This window comes from Gorilla gorilla, chromosome 5 (assembly GCF_029281585.2).
Source record: "Gorilla gorilla gorilla isolate KB3781 chromosome 5, NHGRI_mGorGor1-v2.1_pri, whole genome shotgun sequence".
Classification (NCBI taxonomy): domain Eukaryota; kingdom Metazoa; phylum Chordata; class Mammalia; order Primates; family Hominidae; genus Gorilla; species Gorilla gorilla.
The window spans coordinates 111,401,286-111,417,826 of NC_073229.2; the positions used below are offsets into that span (position 1 = coordinate 111,401,286).

General features: G+C 36.9%; 1 protein-coding gene across 6 annotated transcripts in view; it reads left to right on the top strand.

The window, feature by feature from the left end:
• Nucleotides 1-11,994, top strand: part of ZNF292 (zinc finger protein 292) — a 111,823-nt gene extending 99,829 nt beyond the window's left edge. For all 6 annotated transcript variants that reach the window (XM_031012230.3, XM_055391150.2, XM_055391151.2 and 3 more), the window contains one exon: nucleotides 3,156-11,994. In XM_031012230.3, the coding sequence (XP_030868090.2) occupies nucleotides 3,156-10,307 (7,152 nt within the window). In that variant the 3' untranslated portion in view covers nucleotides 10,308-11,994. The remainder of the gene's footprint in view (nucleotides 1-3,155) is intronic.
• Nucleotides 11,995-16,541: the final 4,547 nt, after the last annotated feature.

Below are 16,541 nucleotides of genomic sequence, written 5' to 3' on the forward strand. Positions count from 1 at the left end.
CCTGGTGCTGTTCTTTTCCTGGAAAGGGATTGAGTTTCTGTTCCTCCTCTGAATTAATGTCACTTAGCTTTCTGTTCCTGTGACTCATCAATTTAAGCTTGTGCTATTAGTATTTATGATTAACTGTTATGAATTAAATAGATTTTTATGGGCAAATCACTTAATTACATTGTCTTTATAGAAAATTGTTGTGAATTCTAATTCAACTTTTAAAACTTACCTGCTGTATAGGCAGTTTATGATTTGAATATTGCCTGTTCACTTATTTTCAAGTACACACATGAAAGGTCAGAAGGAAAAAAAATTGTAAAATATAGTTTCTTTTGTTTCATTGGCATTAATGTAAAGGTTTCAGGTTTAATTATAACATGAAAATGTTTTTAAAGCAAATTTATTGAGGCTCCTCACCCTTAATGAATCAAAATGAACCTTTGAATTTAGTTGCAGACTGGATTAGAATAGAATGTCAGTGGAATTCCCCTTTTAAATAATTTTAGATGTGTCTTGTGAGCAATAAGTAGAATTCTTTAATCAGCTTTTGCCATTCCTGGAGAAAAGGCTCAGTATCCATATGATATAAAATAGTTATGTTCTGCAAGACAGATACCCTTCATCCAGAAATCCTTCATTCTCTGAATCCTGTTTGTTGTTTGTTTTGTTTTTTGTTTTTTGTTTTTTGAGTCGTTGTTTTGCTCTCGTTGCCCAGGCTGGAGTGCAGTGGCGCAGTCTCGGCTCACTGCAACCTCCGCCTCCCATGTTCAAGTGATTCTCCTGCCTTAACCTCCTCAGTAGCTGGGATTACAGGTGCCCGCCACCACGCCTGGCTAATTTTTTGTATTTTTGGTAGAGACTGGGTTTCATCATGTTGGCCAGGCTGGTCTCAAACTTCTGACCTCACATGATCCACCTGCCTCAGCCTCCCAAAGTGCAGGGATTAACAGGCATGAGCCACCACACCGGGCCTCTCTTAATCCTTTTTTAAAATTTCTCCATCATTTCCTGAATTTCTGAGTAATCACACCGCTTTTCAGAACTTTCACCAGTAAGAACTTGTACCAGTTCTTCTGACATTATTATATGTGCCTTCAGTATTACTTTTAATCATCTTTATGGTTTACTTGGCCCTTAATTCCTCCCAGACTTCTTTCTTTGTGTCTTTCTGTGTGTAGTATGCAGCTTCACAGACCACAGGTGATTTTTTTCTTTCTTGCATATCGTAATAGAGGAGTGGCCTAATTGTTCACCATTAGCAGCCCCTTAAGGCATGTAACAGAGATGCAGATGTTTTACTGTACAAGTTTTAAGGCACAGATCTATCTAGGAATAGTATAACATATACAAGTTTATATGAAATCAAGAGACACCCATATGGTCCCACTTCCTTCCCAGTTTTCATCTTCCCTGTCATTTTTTATTTTTTTATTATTATTTTTAAGAGACAGGGTCTTGCTGTGTTGCCCAGGCTGGAGTGCAGTGTGCAATCCTAGCTTACTGCAGCCTCGAATTCCCAATTTCAAGCAATCCTTCTGCCTCAGCTTTCTTTGTAGTTGGGATTACAGGCACATGCCACCATGCCCAGCTAATTTTTTTTTTTTTTTTTTTTTTTGATAGAGATGAGGTCTTTCTGTATTGCCTAGGCTGGTGTCAAACTCTTGGCCTCAATCAGTCCCTCCCACCTTGCCTTCCCAAAGCACTGGGATTACACGCATAAACCATGAGCCACCATGCCCAGCCTTTTTTTTTTTTTTTTGGGAGACAGGGTCTCACTTTTGTCATGCAGGCTGGATTGCAGTGGTGCGATCTCTGCTCACTGCAGCCTCAGCCTTCCAGGTTCAAGCGATCCTCCTTCCTCACCCCACAGGTAGCTGGGACTACAGCTGCATACCACCACACCTGGCTAATTTTTGTACTTTTTATAGAGATGGGGGTTTCCCTATGTTGCCCAGGTTGGTCTCGAACTCCTGAGATCAAGCAGTCCTCCTGCCTCGGCCTTCCAAAGTGCTTGGATTATAAGCATGAGCCACCGCACCCAGCCTAACCTATCATTTTAAAAATAGGTCTCTTCATGCTTTTCTTTCTATTCATTTTCTTTTTGGTCATTGTGCTCTTGCTGTTTCTAAAATCAAGACCAATTCAGTATCCCAGGCTCCTTTTCCTTTTTAGTAAAAATACTAAAATACTTTTGCCCTACAAGTTTAAGCTTCTGATTTAGTAAAATATTTTCTTCTTAACTTAATGAAAATAGAGGCCCTATCAGTTCTCTCTACTTATTTTCTTTGTTGCCTTTTGATCCTGTATTGTACATATTTTATTCCAATGAATGTGGCCACATCCTGTGGCTATCTTATTTCTCATTTATCATTGTTCCCTTCTGGTCTTTAAAACCCATTTTTATCTCTTTACTCCATGTGTCTTTCAAATGACTTACCTTTGTTATTGCTATCTAATAATAATAGTTCAAGATGCTAATTCAAAAGAAAAAGTTTGTTGGGCTATGTCTACTCCTACTCCTAATTCTTAAGCTGGTCCAGCCATGAGGTAGGTAATTTGACATTTGGTTTTATGATAGCACTAGAATCTCCACTATTAGGGATTAGTACCTTATTTTATAGAAGCAAACTATTTCTTTCAGTACTGATAAGTTTGGAAATATGGGGATGTTCTCAGTTTTATAATTAGATTAGGAGGGTTTTGTTTCAGTTAGATTGCTTATGCAAACAGGAAGTAAGAGTTACAATAAGGATGACATTTATTGATCATTTACTATGTGCCAGACATTATACTGAACTATAACACATATTTAATCTCCTTTAATACAGCAGTTTAATGAAGTTTAAGTGCTGTTTTGACCTCTGTTTTATAAGTGGGATGTGAAAGGTCAAAAAAGTTAAATAACTTCCAAGTTTGCCTAGCCATTAAATAATTTCATACCAAAGTCTTAGCTTCTAATACTTACACATTTTCTGCCCTTCTATGCAGTTCATTTTACATACACACATACCAGACTAAGCTGCAGTGCTTTAGAAGGGGAATCCTTTCATAAGTTGCTATTGCAAGATTTGAGAAAAACAAATCTCAATCTTAACTAAATTCTGAAATAAATTAGTGTTGATTAGTGTAGATTAAATTAACATTTCCTATTTGCTTTTTCACAGACTGAAGGGGCTGGACTTGCTACCTGTATAGAACTGTGTGTAAAAGCTCTTCGCTTGGAGTCTACAGAAAATACTGAAGTGAAAATATCTATTTGCAAGACCATTTCATGTTTGTTGCCTGATGATCTGGAAGTTAAACGTGCTTGTCAACTGAGTGAATTTCTTATTGAGCCTACAGTAGATGCGTATTATGCTGTGGAAATGTTGTATAATCAGCCAGACCAGAAATATGATGAAGAGAATCTTCCAATACCAAATTCTTTACGCTGTGAGCTGTTACTTGTATTGAAAACTCAATGGCCCTTTGATCCAGAATTCTGGGATTGGAAAACCTTGAAACGACAATGTCTTGCATTAATGGGAGAAGAAGCATCCATTGTGTCTTCAATAGATGAACTAAATGACAGTGAAGTATATGAAAAAGTGGTAGACTACCAAGAAGAGAGTAAAGAAACTTCTATGAATGGGCTTTCTGGTGGAGTTGGTGCTAATTCTGGCCTTCTTAAAGACATTGGTGATGAAAAGCAGAAGAAGAGAGAGATAAAACAGTTAAGAGAGAGGGGATTTATATCTGCTCGGTTTAGGAATTGGCAAGCCTACATGCAGTATTGTGTGTTGTGTGACAAAGAATTCCTTGGTCACAGAATAGTACGACATGCTCAGAAACATTACAAAGATGGAATTTATAGTTGCCCCATATGTGCAAAGAACTTTAATTCTAAAGAAACTTTTGTCCCTCATGTCACACTGCATGTTAAACAATCTAGTAAAGAGAGACTAGCAGCTATGAAACCATTAAGAAGATTGGGAAGGCCTCCAAAGATCACAACTACCAATGAAAATCAGAAGACTAATACTGTGGCTAAACAGGAGCAGCGACCTATAAAAAAGAATAGTCTCTATTCAACAGATTTTATAGTGTTTAATGACAATGATGGTTCAGATGATGAGAATGATGACAAAGATAAATCCTATGAGCCAGAAGTGATTCCAGTCCAGAAACCAGTACCTGTTAATGAATTTAATTGCCCTGTAACTTTTTGTAAAAAGGGCTTTAAGTACTTTAAAAATTTAATTGCTCATGTGAAGGGGCATAAAGATAATGAAGATGCCAAGCGCTTTCTTGAAATGCAGAGCAAAAAAGTTATTTGCCAGTACTGTAGGCGGCATTTTGTGAGTGTTACTCATCTCAATGATCACTTACAGATGCACTGTGGCAGTAAACCATATATCTGTATACAGATGAAATGTAAAGCTGGTTTTAATAGTTACGCCGAGCTTTTAACCCACCGAAAGGAGCATCAAGTCTTTAGAGCAAAATGTATGTTTCCTAAATGTGGAAGAATTTTTTCGGAAGCTTATTTACTATATGATCATGAAGCACAACATTATAATACGTACACTTGTAAGTTCACAGGTTGTGGTAAAGTTTATCGTTCTCAGGGTGAGCTGGAAAAGCATCTGGATGATCACAGTACTCTTCCTGAAAAAGTGCTGCCTCCTGAAGCCCAACTTAATTCATCTGGAGATTCCATTCAGCCTTCTGAAGTGAATCAGAACACAGCAGAGAATATTGAGAAAGAAAGATCTATGCTTCCTTCAGAAAATAACATTGAAAACAGCTTACTAGCAGATAGAAGTGATGCTTGGGATAAAAGCAAAGCAGAATCAGCTGTGACCAAACAAGACCAGATTTCTGCCTCTGAGCTCAGGCAAGCTGATGGACCATTGTCAAATGGTTTGGAAAACCCTGCTACTACTCCTCTACTTCAATCCAGTGAAGTAGCTGTGTCCATTAAGGTGTCTCTCAATCAGGGGATTGAGGATAACTTTGGAAAGCAAGAAAACTCAACTGTGGAAGGCAGTGGTGAAGCACTGGTCACAGACTTACATACGCCAGTTGAAGATAATTGTAATGATTTGTGTCATCCAGGTTTCCAGGAGAGAAAAGAACAAGATTGCTTTAATGATGCCCATGTTACTCAGAATTCTTTAGTAAATTCAGAAACTCTCAAAATAGGTGACCTTACCCCACAAAACTTAGAAAGACAAGTGAACAACTTGATGACCTTTTCTGTGCAAAATCAGGCAGCATTTCAAAACAATTTACCAACTTCCAAATTTGAATGTGGAGATAATGTTAAAACATCATCCAATCTTTATAATTTACCTCTTAAGACATTAGAAAGTATTGCATTTGTTCCACCGCAGTCCGACCTAAGTAATTCATTAGGAACTCCATCAGTGCCTCCAAAAGCTCCAGTTCAGAAATTCAGCTGCCAGGTCGAGGGATGTACTCGAACCTATAATTCTTCACAGAGTATTGGGAAACACATGAAGACAGCACACCCTGACCAATATGCTGCATTTAAAATGCAGCGCAAAAGTAAAAAAGGTCAGAAAGCTAACAACTTAAATACACCAAATAATGGAAAGTTTGTTTATTTTTTGCCATCACCGGTGAACAGCTCAAATCCATTTTTTACATCACAGACCAAAGCCAATGGGAATCCTGCTTGTTCGGCCCAGTTGCAGCATGTCTCGCCTCCCATTTATCCAGCTCATTTAGCAAGTGTGTCAACTCCATTGTTGTCCTCAATGGAAAGTGTCATAAATCCAAATATAACTTCTCAGGATAAAAATGAACAAGGTGGTATGTTATGTTCCCAAATGGAAAATTTACCCAGTACTGCCTTGCCAGCACAAATGGAAGATCTAACCAAAACAGTTCTGCCTTTGAATATTGACAGTGGCTCAGATCCTTTCCTTCCTTTACCTGCAGAAAGTAGTTCAATGTCTCTCTTCCCTTCACCAGCAGATAGTGGGACTAATTCTGTGTTTTCCCAACTGGAAAATAATACAAATCATTATTCCTCACAGATTGAAGGAAACACTAATTCCTCCTTTCTAAAGGGGGGTAATGGTGAAAATGCAGTTTTTCCTTCACAAGTGAATGTTGCAAATAACTTCAGTAGCACCAATGCCCAACAGTCTGCACCTGAAAAAGTTAAAAAAGACCGTGGGCGGGGCCCAAATGGGAAGGAAAGAAAACCTAAGCACAACAAAAGGGCTAAATGGCCTGCAATTATCAGAGATGGGAAATTTATCTGTAGCAGGTGTTACAGGGCTTTTACTAATCCCAGATCACTGGGTGGGCACTTATCCAAGCGATCTTACTGTAAACCACTGGATGGAGCCGAAATTGCTCAAGAACTTCTACAGAGTAATGGACAGCCTTCTCTTCTTGCCAGCATGATTCTCTCCACAAATGCAGTAAATTTGCAGCAGCCACAACAATCTACCTTCAATCCAGAAGCATGTTTTAAAGATCCATCATTTCTACAGCTTCTTGCTGAAAATCGCTCACCAACATTTTTACCAAATACATTTCCTCGATCTGGTGTGACTAACTTTAATACCAGTGTCAGTCAAGAAGGTAGTGAAATCATTAAACAGGCTTTGGAAACTGCTGGCATTCCCAGTACATTTGAGGGTGCCGAAATGCTTTCTCATGTTTCAACAGGTTGTGTCTCTGATGCATCACAAGTAAATGCAACAGTAATGCCAAATCCAACTGTGCCACCCCTGTTGCACACTGTATGCCATCCAAACACCTTGCTGACCAACCAGAATAGGACGTCAAACTCCAAAACTTCCTCCATTGAGGAATGTAGCAGCTTGCCTGTTTTTCCAACGAATGACTTACTACTGAAGACTGTTGAAAATGGTTTGTGCTCCAGTTCATTTCCTAATTCTGGTGGGCCATCACAAAATTTTACCAGTAACAGTTCTCGTGTTTCTGTTATAAGTGGTCCTCAGAACACAAGATCCAGTCATTTAAATAAAAAGGGAAACAGTGCTTCTAAGAGAAGAAAGAAAGTTGCTCCTCCACTAATTGCACCTAACGCTTCCCAAAACTTGGTAACAAGTGACTTAACAACAATGGGACTCATAGCAAAGAGTGTTGAAATCCCAACTACTAACCTTCATTCAAATGTAATTCCAACTTGTGAACCTCAGAGTTTGGTGGAAAATCTAACACAGAAATTAAATAATGTTAACAATCAGTTATTTATGACTGATGTAAAAGAGAATTTCAAAACCAGTCTTGAGTCCCATACAGTGTTAGCCCCTTTAACATTAAAAACTGAAAATGGTGATTCCCAAATGATGGCTTTGAATTCATGCACAACTTCAATAAATTCTGATTTGCAGATTTCTGAAGACAATGTTATACAAAACTTTGAAAAGACTCTTGAAATTATTAAAACTGCTATGAATTCTCAAATACTTGAGGTAAAAAGTGGATCTCAGGGTGCTGGTGAAACATCACAAAACGCTCAAATAAATTATAACATTCAGCTTCCTTCAGTAAACACTGTGCAAAATAACAAATTACCCGATTCTTCTCCGTTTTCCTCCTTTATAAGTGTCATGCCAACAAAAAGTAACATTCCTCAGTCTGAAATATCACATAAGGAGGATCAAATACAGGAAATTTTAGAAGGCTTACAGAAATTAAAATTAGAAAATGACCTATCCACTCCAGCATCACAGTGTGTACTGATAAATACATCAGTGACACTGACTCCCACGCCTGTTAAATCAACTGCAGATATCACAGTTATTCAGCCAGTTTCTGAAATGATAAACATTCAATTTAATGACAAAGTTAATAAACCCTTTGTGTGTCAAAACCAAGGCTGTAACTACAGTGCTATGACAAAGGATGCACTATTTAAGCACTATGGTAAAATTCATCAATACACTCCAGAAATGATTCTTGAAATTAAGAAGAATCAATTGAAATTTGCTCCCTTTAAATGTGTAGTACCTACATGTACAAAAACATTTACAAGAAATTCTAACCTCCGGGCACACTGTCAGTTGGTGCATCATTTTACAACTGAAGAAATGGTAAAGTTAAAAATTAAAAGGCCTTATGGAAGAAAATCTCAGAGTGAAAATGTGCCGGCCTCACGAAGTACACAAGTGAAAAAACAGCTAGCTATGACAGAGGAAAATAAAAAGGAATCTCAGCCTGCTTTAGAATTGAGAGCAGAGACCCAAAATACCCACAGTAATGTAGCAGTGATCCCAGAAAAACAAATTGTAGAAAAAAAAAGTCCTGACAAAACAGAAAGTTCTTTACAAGTGATTACAGTTACTTCAGAACAATGTAATACAAATGCACTCACAAACACACAAACCAAAGGACGGAAGATTAGGAGGCATAAAAAAGAAAAGGAGGAGAAAAAACGAAAGAAGCCAGTTTCCCAATGCCTTGAGTTTCCAACAAGATACAGTCCTTACAGACCTTATCGATGTGTTCACCAGGGATGCTTTGCTGCCTTTACGATACAGCAAAACTTGATTCTCCATTACCAGGCTGTACACAAATCAGATCTACCTGCATTTTCAGCAGAGGTCGAAGAGGAAAGTGAAGCTGGTAAAGAAAGTGAAGAAACTGAAACTAAACAAACTTTGAAAGAATTTCGATGTCAGGTAAGTGACTGTTCTCGAATTTTCCAAGCAATTACTGGCCTAATACAACACTACATGAAACTTCATGAAATGACTCCTGAAGAAATTGAAAGTATGACTGCTTCAGTGGATGTTGGGAAATTTCCATGTGACCAGTTAGAGTGTAAATCTTCATTTACTACATATTTGAACTATGTTGTTCATCTAGAGGCAGACCACGGGATTGGACTAAGGGCAAGTAAAACAGAAGAAGATGGTGTATACAAATGTGATTGTGAAGGCTGTGACCGTATATATGCAACCCGGTCGAATCTCCTCCGACACATTTTTAATAAGCATAATGACAAACATAAGGCTCATTTGATTCGTCCAAGAAGATTAACACCAGGCCAGGAAAATATGTCAAGCAAGGCAAACCAAGAAAAATCAAAGTCTAAACATCGGGGCACAAAACACAGCAGATGTGGAAAGGAAGGAATAAAAATGCCCAAGACCAAACGAAAGAAAAAAAATAATTTAGAAAACAAGAATGCAAAGATTGTGCAGATTGAAGAAAATAAGCCTTATTCTCTGAAACGTGGGAAGCATGTATATTCTATAAAGGCTAGAAATGATGCCCTGTCTGAGTGTACAAGCAGATTTGTAACCCAGTATCCATGTATGATAAAGGGATGTACTTCAGTTGTTACAAGTGAAAGCAATATAATTAGACATTATAAGTGCCATAAATTATCTAAGGCATTTACATCACAACACCGAAATCTTCTTATTGTATTCAAACGGTGTTGCAACTCACAAGTAAAGGAAACATCTGAGCAAGAAGGTGCTAAGAATGATGTGAAAGATTCTGACACGTGTGTATCAGAGAGTAATGATAATTCAAGAACAACAGCTACAGTTTCACAAAAGGAAGTTGAAAAAAATGAAAAAGATGAAATGGATGAACTAACAGAATTGTTTATTACAAAATTAATAAATGAAGATAGCACAAGTGTAGAGACCCAAGCTAATACTTCTTCAAATGTAAGTAATGATTTTCAGGAAGATAACCTCTGCCAGTCAGAAAGACAAAAAGCAAGTAATTTGAAGAGAGTTAATAAAGAAAAAAATGTCTCACAAAATAAAAAAAGGAAAGTTGAAAAAGCTGAACCAGCATCAGCAGCTGAGTTAAGTAGCGTGCGTAAAGAAGAAGAAACTGCTGTTGCCATTCAAACCACTGAGGAGCATCCTGCATCTTTTGACTGGAGCTCTTTTAAGCCAATGGGATTTGAAGTATCATTTCTGAAGTTTCTTGAGGAGTCTGCAGTGAAGCAGAAGAAAAATACTGACAAAGACCATCCAAATACTGGAAACAAAAAAGGATCCCATTCAAATTCAAGAAAAAATATTGATAAGACTGCTGTGACTAGTGGAAATCATGTATGTCCTTGTAAAGAAAGCGAAACGTTTGTACAGTTTGCCAATCCATCACAGCTTCAGTGCAGTGATAATGTAAAAATTGTTTTAGACAAGAATCTTAAAGATTGCACTGAGCTTGTCTTAAAGCAACTTCAGGAAATGAAACCTACCGTCAGTCTGAAAAAACTTGAAGTACATTCAAATGATCCAGATATGTCTGTTATGAAAGATATCAGTATAGGTAAAGCCACAGGCAGAGGTCAGTACTGATAATTAATGTAGTATAAATACATCATTTACCATTTTATTTTAAATAGGAAGCCATCAAGCATGCTAGAATTGTGAAACTTTCATTATATTTTTTTGTTGTTGACATGAATTAACCTGGCCAAAAACAAAAAAGAAAAAAAAAAACATGACATTTGTCATGTAAAACTTTTTTTATCCCTATGGGACTTAAGGAACAGAATCAGTACTTCAGTTATTGTAAATAGTGAGCTAAACCTCAAATTTCTATCACCCAGTTGCCCTTTTCATGAACTAAACAATTATCTGTGTGATTGGTATGTTTCACCAGGTCACTGCTCATGTATAACAGTACTCTTTATTTGTAGATACCTTTTTTGTATATATTTATTATTGTAAATCATGTGCTGCCACCAGCAGTCTGTAAGTCTAAACTATTAAATGACACATTTATATTTGGAATTTTAATTTTTAACTAAGCGATCAAGTTTTTTAAATTGTTCTTTTATTGTTTTAAATTAAGAACTTTTTGAACTAAAACCAGAAACTCTGCCATAGTTCATTGATTTTTACATGAAACATTTATTTACAAGATGATATCAAGATTACTTTTCACAAAATAGGCACATTATATCAACACTTTGCTCTGCTTTGTAAATTTGCCATCCAGGATTTTGGGGTGGTATTCGTGTGAAATTAAAGCAGATTCTCTAGCAGTTTCCTATAGCTACAGTTTTTTTTTTTTTCATTGCTTCTAATTGGATATAGTTACTATGAGTCCATGAAATACAATGGAAATGTGAATAAAGAATTTACTACATTGAAGATTTTAAACATTTGGTATTAAAAAAAATCCTTTGTGAATGTGATAGAAAACTAGTAGTGTGGAGCAGTGTAAATATTTGAGGTGGTGATTTGTGAAGTAGCCCAGTATTGCCTTAAATAAAATCACATTTCATTTCTTGTTTTATACATGTGATCTTATAAAGATTTTTTGTTTTGTTTTGTTTTCCATTTTCTGAGATTTATAGATTGGTGTATAGCTTTAAACTGTATAAAGTTTTGTGGAAAGATTTTTTTAAACATTTTTATAAATCTTAAAATTGATATCATCAAAGTGAGCCCATCTTGTGTTTATAAAATACAAGAGTCCTTAACATTTATAATTACATAGATAAAACACTTTCTATAAGGAAGTTGGATGTTTTGATTTTACTGTTTATAGATGTTAGATTGTACAGATTTGTCTGTATTTCTCACCATATCTAATGATACTTTTTTCATTAGATTGGTCTTCAAGAACAGTATTAGTTATAATTATTTTGGTTATTCAGTATATAGTTAGCTCTTACAGTTTAGCTTTATTCACCATATTTATACTGTGGATTCACAGCCAGAGGTAGAGGTTATTCCAGGAGAGTTGATGACCTTCATTTAAAGTCCAACTAAAATCAGTAGTAGAAACATAAGAAAACATCCTTGCAATATTTACTTTTGTTTCTGTTTGCCATAAATAGTAACATTGGTTTTTTTTATTTTGTGTTTGTTATAAAACAGTTGGATTCACAATATTATTGGCCTGAGATATTGATGATATTGTGATGGTATGAAAATGTGTACATTCCCTGTGCAACATCAGATTTGCAGGAAAAATGAAGCACTTACTGAAATCGCTGGTACTCTGAATAAATAAGCATGGTCAAGGAGTGAACTATTTTCTTTTGGAAATTTCTTTTTAATTTTTATTATTAAAGTATCATTTTATTTTTAGGGCCTTTTGGGTTTTATTGAATAGTTCATTTCACCTCTTTAAGACTTACTACCAATAAGCGTAAAACCTGACACGTTAAAATCCCTGCCCTTTGGTGAGCCCACTGTTATTTATTAAAATAAAAGTTATTTTATGGGTGATTAATACATGGGTTTTCTTTTTCCTAAATTAACAATAATTTAAATAACTGAGTAATTTTAATGTTAAATTTTTGTTAACAACTGAATGTTTCCATACAGTTTTCTTAGAAATTGACCTAGCTCTTAAAGGTGGGCACTTGGCAAAACTGCCCTATATAGCACAGTAGCAAGTAGGTTTATTTCTGATCATTGTAACTATGAGCCACTGTTAAGTGAAAATGCCAGCGTATTGGGGCTTTTCTTTTGCTCATTAGCTTAAGAAAATTTATAACTAGACATTTCTAATTGTTTTACATGTCATGGGGAAGAGTTTGCCAACATTTAATGAAATTTTTATATTCCAGGTAATGTATGCTAAAGGTAATTATGAGAGTGGGCTTTTTAGCATGAAACAAAAAAAATTAAACTATGGTAAAAAGACATGAATTTATAGAATAGCATGTTGGTAAATTTTGATATGGAATGTAATGTCTAAGTATTAAAAAATCATAAAATATATTTTTTTCATGGTATACCTTTCCCCAGCCTATTGTCTTGAGATATCTTCTACAGCCTAAATTTGCTAAAGTTTCATCACTAAAAAGTAGGAGTTTTTCCTCTTCTGAACCCGCAAAGTTTGCATATTACAGGTCAGAATTGTATTATTCAAAATACATCATCTTAAGTGAAATGTAACAGTTTTTGAAATTTTCAACGGTGTTAAATTTAACATAGGTACATTATTATTTTAAAGGGCTAAACAGATTTTTAAGGCAAATTTTTATCAAGTGAGCAGTCACAGTTGCTGTAGATAAGATGAAAGTACAATAATACTATACCTAGGGAACATCAGAAAGAATGCCCTATTTTTCTGGAAAAGGAGGTAGGTAGTTGGGAAAGTCTTTGTAGAAAATATGAGTTTTGAAAGATGAATGAATGCTCATTGGTTCAGGGGGACAAGGGAATTCCAGACTTGGGGGTAGAGCGTAATTGCGGTATTGCCAGTGGGCCACTTGGAAAGATAGGAAGTTGAAGAAGGTGAAGCTGAAGAAGCAGATGGGTGGCGGGATCAGGAGTGTTCTTGTATGCTGTATTAAGTCTTTATTTTGGTTTTTGAAAATTGTTATTGGATGCATGTACATTGAACAATTTAATCAGTATCAGTTTTAGAAAGATAATTGTCATGGTATAGTGGATAAATTGAGTAAGTTGGAGATTAGTTAGGGGGACCTAAAATAGTCCAGGCAAAAAATGATGGGAGCCAGAAGAAAGGCTAACGAAGTTGGGAAAGAGACTAATGGATAAGAGAGATAATAAAAAGTAATGTCTAAGGCAGCCTGTTTCAGCATGTTTATTGTAGTGAGATACTAGGCAGGTGGAAGGTTATTGCTGTGATGAAATAAGTTTTCTAAATTGTGTGCTGTAGTTCTCTAGCTCTCTCTCTTTTTTTTCTTTGTTTTTTTGGAGGCAGAGTCTCGCTCTGTTGCCCAGGCTGGAGTGCAGTGTTGCATGATCTCGGCTTACTGCAACTTCTGCCTCCCAAGTTCAAGTGATTCTCCTGCCTCAGCCTCCCCAGTAGCTGGGACTACAGATGCATGCTATCACACCCAGCTAATTTTGTAGTTTTGGCACAATCTCAGCTCAGTGCAACTTCCACCTCCCAGGTTCAAGTGATTCTCCTACCTCAGCCACCCAAGTAGGTGCACACCACCACACCTGGCTGATTTTATATTTTTAGTAGAGACGGTTTCACCATGTTGGCCAGGCTGGTCTTGAACTCCTGACCTCAAGTGATCCACCCACCTCCACCTCCCAAAGTGCGGGTATTACAAGCATGAGCCACCACACCCAGCCTCTCTTAAAGAATTTAATGCATGTTTGCATATTAAAGACAAAAGTTCTACTGTAAACATGTAAAAAGTTGAAAGGGAATTTTCCAGACTTAATTGACCCTGAGAACATTTTTCTTCTTTTAATGTTAATACTTAGTTATATCCCACTGAACTAGCATTCTAAAGAACACACTTCGGGAAATGCTGATCTCAAATGGCATTTATTCAACCAGGACTGATAATCAACGTGTACACCAATTCAATTGTATCAGCTGTTTGCAAATGGTGATTATTCTGATTGATCAATTTATATATCCGAATGGGTTGATTCCTTTGCTGTATTGGTTGTTAATGTTTTGAATATTACCCGGTATTCAAGTAATGCTCATTGAATTTCAAGTAATTGTGATAAAACGTTGATTAAAATCCAGTCATACTTGCCAGAAGCCCCTGCCTTTAAACATTCTTATCCTACTTCCCATTTCGCACTCTTCTCATTTCATTGAACGCATAGTAACCTTCCTTCCCCACTTCAAAGCCTCTCTGGAATGCTTATTTCTCTTATTTCTATGGCTGACTCCATATCCCGTCAGTTCACAGCTTAAATGTCACCTCATCGGAAAGACACTCAGATCATAAAGTTTCACATGCCCATTCTTTACAACAGTTTTTTAAAAAATATTTATTTTAATCTATATCTTCCAACACTACCAGTCAATGAAGAAAATGATAATAATACCTGTGTTCTTCAATGACTGCCACAATCAAACCCCATATCACTTCCAAATATTGAATTCAATTTATTTTTCTGGCCACAAACTTGTAGTTCACCTGCTCAAGATATCCCTGCTAAAAAATACTTCTACCTTATTACTACCACTTGCTGACTGTTCATCAGCTTACTCTTGTCCTCAGCTTGTTCAGCCTAGAAACTAGCTAGATCCCGTTGTTAAACGCACTCCTTTGCAAATATCCTCAGACCATACACCTCTCCCTCTGTCATGATCCCGAAAAACCCTCAAACCGTCTGTCTACTCTTGAGCAGTGGAATGGAAGAAAATTTTTCCAGGAGATAGGTTGGTAATCCCAAAACTTAAGTAGACTCAACACTACCTGGCAGTTTTTCTATAGTTTTCTGGTAACTTGCTTTCTCAGGCTTAAATGACATACATCCCTCGTTTCATGACCTTTAACCACATTTTGCTGAGGAAAAAGAAAAACAACGTGAACCTTTTCAACTTTTCACCACCAAATCAATAAACCTGCTTGTATTTGCACTGTATTCTACTTAGTAAAAACAAATTCCTCTTCTGGATTCCATCCCCCCACCGCCCATCTCCTTAAGAACTTCCTGTTGCTCTCTTGTTTCATCAATATTTCTTTTACTTGATCCTTTCCAACAGTTTATGAATAGACTCTAGTAGCTACTATTCTTGAAAAAATAGGGGTTAGACACTTTATTCATCCAACTATAACCCTATTTGTTTGGTCCCAGTTACAGCCAGTGTGACTTGTCTGCTCATATATGCTCCGTTTCCTCACTTCTGACTTAACTGCCACTTTCTGTGTTCCCACAACACTCCTAAAATTTTTTCTTGTTAGGATCACCACTGTCTTCCATGCTGCCGTATGTATTGTTTATTTTTCTGCGCCCACTCACTGCCTCAGGAGCATGCAGAAAGGTTGATGACTCCTTGAAATATTCTCTTGGTTTTCTCCTTACCTATTCTGGCTGCTCCATTTCTGATTCCATCCCTAGCTCCATTTCGAGTACCTGACCTCTGGGTCACTATTTCTCTCTACATTCTCTTTGCATGATTCTGTGAAGTTTATTATCTGATCAATGTATCTATCCTACCCATATTTATACCTCTGAAGACCAGAGTTTTCATAGTTCTCTGCTTGTATGTTCAACTGCCTACTTCATAGTTAAGTATATCATGTCCAAACCTTTATGTCCTTCGCCCTACTTTCAGTCTGCTCCTCTCCCGATATCTCTTACCTTGATAAGTGAAGTCACTACCTGGTTTTCTGAAGCTAGGCTTTTAGATGTCCTCATACCAATTCATGTTTTTTCCCTTTGTTTAGTCAAAATTGTCATTTTTACCTTCTGATTTTTTTTTTTTTTTTTTTTTTTTTGGAGACGGAGTCTTGCTCTGTCACCAGGCTGTAGTGCAGTGGTGTGACCTTGACTCACTGCAACCTCCACCTCGTCTCAGCCTCCTGTGTAGCTGGGACTACAGGCGCACACCACCACACCCAGCTAATTTTTGTACTTTTTAGTAGTGATGGGATTTCACCATTTTGGTCAGAATGGTCTTGATCTCCTGACGTCGTGATCCACCCGCCTTGGCCTCCCAAAATGCTGGGATTACAGGCATGAGCCACCGCACCCAGCTGTCATTTCTACCTTCTAAGTAGGAAGGAACCTTTCTTGTCATCATAACTCTAATCCAAATCACCATCATACTTTGCCTAAATTATTATAACAGCCTCCCTACTGGCTTGCTTCCAGAATATTCCCCACCAAGCAGAC